The 6820-nt window shown below is 34.8% G+C and overlaps 1 protein-coding gene across 1 annotated transcript; it reads left to right on the plus strand.

The window, feature by feature from the left end:
- The first annotated feature begins 1147 nt into the window (after positions 1 to 1147).
- On the plus strand, positions 1148 to 5833 carry LOC112515840 (protein MID1-COMPLEMENTING ACTIVITY 1-like). The gene is made up of 8 exons (XM_025122777.1): positions 1148 to 1268; positions 1495 to 2244; positions 2564 to 2949; positions 3032 to 3132; positions 3868 to 3939; positions 4700 to 4806; positions 5124 to 5217; positions 5669 to 5833. The coding sequence occupies exons 2-8, from the start codon at positions 1834 to 1836 to the stop codon at positions 5719 to 5721; spliced, it is 1224 nt and encodes a 407-aa protein (XP_024978545.1). The 5' UTR covers positions 1148 to 1268; positions 1495 to 1833; the 3' UTR covers positions 5722 to 5833.
- Positions 5834 to 6820: the final 987 nt, after the last annotated feature.

A 6820-nucleotide genomic window follows, 5' to 3' on the forward strand; every position in this document is an offset into this window, starting at 1 on the left:
TGAAGAAAACTATATCAATGTCAATATAAATCAACTATTTAAAAGTTCTCATTTTTTATGTAATTTCTTTTATTTATTTTATTATAATTTAATTTTAAGTTTGATAATAAAATAATTTATTTTTGGTTTAATAATATAACATTTTATAAAGATAATAATTAAGTATTCTATTAGAACTCAATGATTATCCTGATTATATTTCAGATTTTTTATATTTAAAATGAGATGTTTATCCTGTATTTGAGTATGATTATCTGCGGTTAGTTACACGAATTCATATATGGAGCTTTAATAAGTTGTACTTACGCACAATCTTCTTGTAATCTTGAGTTGTAAGTAATATGCATTATTAAACAGTATTTTACACATAAAAAGTGATTTTTATGTGTTTTTGTCAAATGCTTTATTATATAGTATAGATGATTTCGAAATTTCAATAGATAATTTAAAACTTGTTTGTTAATAATTTAATAAGTTTAATACATTTATAGCTTATTCAGTGAGCTATATATAATATTTAGTAATGACTTAATAATATAGAAAATGACTTATTCAATGAATTTATAGCGTAAAATTTTATGGGGCTAAAATTACTCATCGCTCCTTCTATATATGTAAAGAATAAAAAAACACAATCCAAATGAAAATCATTGAAGTGATAATCATACATGACATAGGAAACGAGCTTTGGAAACAAGTTATATTTTTCTATAAAAGTCTTTGTCAACTTATTATAAGTTAGAGTTGTTTAACTTTTTCAAAAACTTCTTTATTACCGATTTGCCACCGGTATAAACCGTTTATCCAAACACTCAAAAATACTTATTACCGATGCCACAATTATAAATCATTAAGTTGTTTTCCAAAGCAATCCCAAACACCCACCCAATTGAATCTATACAAACAACTTTTTATCATACATGACTTAGAAAACGGGCTTTGGAAAATCATTGAAGTGATAATCATTTTGTTCAAAAATGGATTAATCTCTGGAGAATAAGAAGAAAGCATGGATGGTAATGTACCTTCTGTATATGGGAAGAGAACAAGTAGACGTAGCGGATGGACGAAAGAGACACCCAATCCCTCTCAAACACAAACACAAACACAAACACAAACAGAACAGGGAGGTTTCAACAAGAAGAATTCCAATTCCTTTAATCGATTGTTCCACCGGAAAAATGCATGGCTGCTGAAATGGTTGGTTTCAAGCAGATGAAGACGCTTCTTCACGGAACTCCAAAACCCTCAAACAAAACGTACAAAAGGTTAGAAAGCAATTTCAGTTTTATGTCATCTTCTTATTCACATTCACATACTTGCGTCAATTTGTGCCAACTATGATGATGAAACCCAGGCTAAATTTTACTGTTAAGCTTATGTTTGATTTAGGTATTTTGGTTGTTTTTAGTAATTTTGTTTGCCATTAATTTGATAAAAGGAAGTGAGATCTTGTTTGACTCTTTTACTTAATCATGCTTCTTCTTTTTGTAGTTAATTCTGAGTTTGATCAGAATATACTGTTGAAGATCTCATAATTCTTGAAGATCCTTTGAAGCTTGCATAAACAGATATAAGCAATTTATGGTAATTCAATTATATGAAAATTTTCCAACTGAAGTAGGTGTGATATCGTGATGCAAAATGGGTATTTATCAAGCAAACAAAGATAAGGAAGATGGAGTTTGTTGAAGGTGGATCATCAATGGCTACTATTCACGGAAACAACAGCTCGACTTTTTGAGGGCAAAGGTTAGGTTTGCATACATCTGACCTGGACCCCACTTTCGGTTGAGATATACTGGGCTAGTTTAGTTTGGTTTAGGATCATCAATGGCTGCTTCTTGGGATCACTTGGGGGAGATTGCAGAAGTGGCCCAGCTAACTGGCTTTGATGCAGTGAGGTTAATTGGAATGATTGTAAAAGCTGCTAGCACGGCTCGTTTGCACAAGAAGAACTGCATGCAATTTGCAATGCATCTAAGGTTGATTGGAAATCTTTTACAACAGCTTAAAATTAGTGAACTTAAGAAGCATCCAGAGACACGAGAGCCTTTGGAGCAACTTGAGGATGCACTTAGGAGGTCTTACATTTTGGTCAATAGTTGTCAAGACCGAAGTTATCTGTACTTGCTTGCCATGGGATGGACCATTGTTTACCAATTCCGAAAGGCACAAGAGGAGATTGATCGTTACTTGAAGATCATCCCACTCATTACGCTTGTTGATAATGCTCGAGTCAGGGTATAGACTTGATTTTTATCCTCATTGCCTTTTTCTGTATTAACTACACTACAATAATATTGGCTTTATAGGAAACCAAATATGTTTAAACGGACTGCTTTATAAGACTTATGTTTATAGGGTCAAACAATTGTGATATCATACACTTAGGACATTTAGTCATATTTGATATCCTATAAAGCCAATTTTGTTGTAGTGCTACTTTTTTCTTCAATAACTGGATATCATACACTTTGGGTGCAACATGTCCATGTATAACGCCTTGGACACATAAACCGCCTTGTTCTTCTACTACTAATAAAAAAAATCTTTTAAGCAGGAAACATTCAAATATATTGAAATGGATCAGCATGAATACACATTGGATGATGATGACAGAAAGGTGCAAGATGTTATTATGAACCCTGATCCATCCAAAACAGATGCTGTTGTTTTGAGAAAATCACTATCTTTTAGCTACCCAGACTTGCCTTTTAACGAGGTTATCAAGAAAGAAAATGAAAAGCTTCATCTGGAACTACAACATTCACAATCCTATTTAGATGTTGGCCAATGTGAAATGATTCAACGTCTGATGGAAATAGCAGATGTTTTTGCTTCAGATTCTCAATTTGAGAAGGATGTGTCATACTATCCATATCTCAGCAGCAACAAAGGACAGGAAGATAATAACAATCTGCCAATGAATGCTCATTCAGCTTTAAGGTTGGTATCTTGTGTGCATATAAGTTGATCTAAAAATTTATATTTCTTGAAAGGAAGTGGTAATAATAGAGAACAAATGCAGAAGCATTTCTTCCACTTCATCCAGGCAAGATTTGCTCGAATCTCATCGACATGAAGAATGGCATTCGGATCTACTTGGCTGTTGTTCAGAGCCTATGATGTGTATGTTTTTCAGCACAACCTTTTCACTTGATCTGATTTTCCATTTGTATGAATGCCTGCCTTTCTACTTCTTTTACACTTGGAGTTTTATACGCTTTGTGAGCGGCTCCCGGGTTCCTAATCAATTTTAGGATCCTAGTGGAACTTCCGTCTATAAATGTGTGTGTGTGTGTGTGAAAATATGTGAAACCCCATTAGATTATGCTTCAAAAGATCCCTTGAGAAGAGAACAGAGGTTCCGACATATATTAAGGAGAAATGGTCCAAGTTTAGCTGGTGTGAGACTCCAATATGCCCCTTCCAACAGAGGCTAGACAGGTACATATTGTCCCAGAGTGTTGAGTAGACAGGCACAAATTGTCCCAGAATGTCGAGTCTTTAGAGTGGTAGATCTTGGCGCCGATACCGTGTGAGAATATGTGATTAGATTACTCTCCAAAAGAGCCCTTTAGAAGAGAAGGATAGGTTCCAACATATATTAGGAGCACTGATCCAACTCCAGACGATGTGGGACTCCAACAATGTGAGACCCAGACGATTCAAGTTCTAAGTAAACAATTTAGAACAAATTATCGCTGGTATTCTCTATATCTTTCCTTCTCTCCTTGTTATATGATATTGTGGCCTTCTTTGCTGCCAAATATGCACTTATTACAAATTTTAAAGCTGTTAGCCATTTTAAATCTCATTGGTTATAGTAATTTGCACTAAGAAAGTTGTATCGTATTTGTGCAGGTTTAAAAACCTTCTTATTTCCTTGTGGAACACTCTCAAAGATTGCTACTGTGGCAACAAACAGGCACATGAGTAAGATTGTATACTTATCGATTCAAATTGGCACCTTTGAGCCTTCCCTTTTCATTTGAATATGAACTTTAATGTAATATTCTATTAATGTTCTATTCATATGTGCTAATAAATACGGGGGCCATGGACTTCTTTAGTCAATATACCCAATGAGGTAGTAGTACAAAACACAATTATATAGTGAAGGTAGGTCGTTCTTGGTAGAAATTCGGGTAAAATTCATTACTCTCATTTAGTCAAGTAAAAAGTGTAAAGATTACAGATTTCTAGAATGTGGGTCCTTTTTATTGTGGACATTTATTTTGGGATGAAGGGAGCAGAACTTAATGACATAATTTCTTTTGAAGACTAGGGGAACCTACCCCAAGATGAGTTGACGCACCCAATCCACAAGTGTCGGATTAGAACTCCTTACTTCCAGGTTATTCTCAAAATAAAAAGGTAGACGCCATCCTCTGGAGCGGCCCCATTGCACCGGTCCCCTGACCATCATGGGGGAGGTAAATCACTGCCTCAACAAGCTCCAACCATTTAGAGCAAGTGTAGCTTGATTAGCAGCATGTTTCCAGCTCAATCGGAGACTAAAATACCTTATAGCAAAGGGTTTTTGTAAATCAATACTTGTTTTCTCGACCAATACCATTAATTTCAGTGTCAATTAGGTAATTCCTGTATGCCATCATTTTTTAATTGAAGTGGAATATGCTGTCAAGACTATCTTTATTATCTTCTTTAATGCCAAAAATGGTGTTTGTATCAGCTTCTGTAGATGCCTGTAATGAGCTGGTGGCTTACTCCCTAATAGTGTCATGCTGTTGCTATACTTGTTGCATCAGAAGGAAGCTTCGGAATACTTTTAACATCAGGGTAATAATCTTTAAAACAACTCTTTTCTTTTCTTGCTTTGCATCAAGGTAATTTGCATGTTCTACTCAGGGAAATAACCGCTCTACCCGTTGGGGTGGAGAACAGGCCTACGTATATCCCTCCCCCAAACCCCTACTTTTGAGTGGGATATACTGTGTTTGTTTGGTTTATTCCTGTAAATAACTTAGTTACGTTCTTTGTTCTCCTTTATATTCCTGCATTCATAAAGTCAAATGTGAAATAGGACACTGCTACTAGTAATCTTGTTTCCATGTAATCAAAGTATAACTTGTTTCCCACATGTTCTGTTTCCACAGGGAGGTTGTTGTCATGACTTTGTTTTGCATTTTTGCTGCTGTTGTTGTGCCCTTGTCCAAGAATTGCGCGAAATCGAGATGCGAAGAATTCATGGTAAATCCTATCTATTCAACTAGTATTTGTCCTCAAGATTGGTATTATATGTATATATGTGGTTTGGGCACCCTCCTCCTTTGGGTTAACTTTTCGGGGCAAGTTATACCAAGCCCATTTACCATGATATCAGAGCAGGCGATGAGAGAATTGCATTTGTTTGTTTGTTAGTTTGTTCATGTCAAGCTGGTCTTTTCATTGCAATTTTTTGCAGCCTGGTTATAATTGCACTTGCATTGCTTTTCTCCATCTCTCTTTCTTTGCATGCCAATAGTGATTATGTATCTTTGTGCATCAATACATATCATTTTGGGTCATAATTGATCATATGAGATGAATTTGGGGTAGAGGTAGGGTTTGCGCAACCTTCCAGAAATCCTACTTCGTTTGGAATTTATTGGTTCGTTTGGTTTTGTTTTGATCAATGTGGGTTGCATATCAACATTCGCAGGTCCTCAACAGACAAAAACAAGCCCGCCCTCTGGTCAGTACATGGAATCGTAGAGCGATCATAGCACATACTGATTCATGGTTATGTTTTTGTTTCAAAATAATTGTTTAGATTGGATAGATTCATGGTTGGAATGAATCATTTCGAAAGAATGGAAACATATTGTTCGGTTATCTTTATATGCCATAAAATGGATTATACAGTAGAATTTTCCTTTCAATTGTGTTCCTATTAAAGGGGAGGGTGTTTCTTTTACCCATTTTAAAATAATACATTTTTGGTTCCACCCAAAAGTTGTTAAAAGGCTCAAGGCTCACTTAGACGTAAAGGGTTCCCGAGGCCTAGGCGTGAGCCTCCAATGTAGAAACCGACAATACTTGGAGGGTTTAAAGTGTGAGCCATGAGGAAGGAGTTTTAAGGGATAGGTATATATAGAGGAGGCTTGAAGAGTTGAAGTCCTAAGGATCAGGTATTTAGTGTTAGGGTTTAATTAATATCATCTATTTAGTAACTCTTTTTTCAGAAGTCTAAGAGATGAGAAGATAAGAAAAATTATTTAATATCAGGGTTTTACTAGATATTTAATGATTCGTTATAAGACACACCTGGGCCAACAAGGCATCTCAGCCAAGGGCAGCGCCTTAATGAACCTCGACTCAGGCTTTAAAAAAGCTCAAGACTTTGAGCCTTGTAAGCTTTTAGAGCATCCACACATGTATCACAATACCACTTTCACTTTCAATTGCATTTCACTTTTGCTTTCACGTACGGTTGCCAATAGCGATTGTTGCAATTGGCTTTGCAAGCCATGTCAGCATCTCTTTCCAATTCTTTTTTTATTAAATTTAAATAAACTAATTTTTTTTATACAAAGCATATATTTTATTTTTTAAATAAAATATAAACACAATTATAATAATGGTTAATGTAATCATAATAACAAGGTTCACAACAATCAACTATAAAAGGATTTGGTTGAAGAGATTTAGAGTCAATTTGAAGGAGGAGAAAACAATGATTAATATAATCTTTTTTTTCTTTCTATATTGTGTTTTGATATAATTTAATAAAATATAATTAGAATATATATAATAACTTATAATGAAATTAGTAAATGTTGTAGTAGGAACCACTTTTGAAAAGCAGATGAAT

This window comes from Cynara cardunculus (assembly GCF_001531365.2).
Source record: "Cynara cardunculus var. scolymus isolate 2C chromosome LG 7, CcrdV1, whole genome shotgun sequence".
NCBI lineage: Eukaryota > Viridiplantae > Streptophyta > Magnoliopsida > Asterales > Asteraceae > Cynara > Cynara cardunculus.

Coding starts and splice junctions, on each gene's coding strand:
- LOC112515840 (XM_025122777.1), top strand. CDS start 1,834: ATGGCTGCTTCTTGGGATCACTTGGGGGAGATTGCAGAAGTGGCCCAG. Junction 3,940..4,699: donor GGCAACAAACAGGCACATGA/GTAAGATTGTAT, acceptor TGTTTGTATCAG/CTTCTGTAGATGCCTGTAAT. Junction 5,218..5,668: donor CGAGATGCGAAGAATTCATG/GTAAATCCTATC, acceptor CAACATTCGCAG/GTCCTCAACAGACAAAAACA.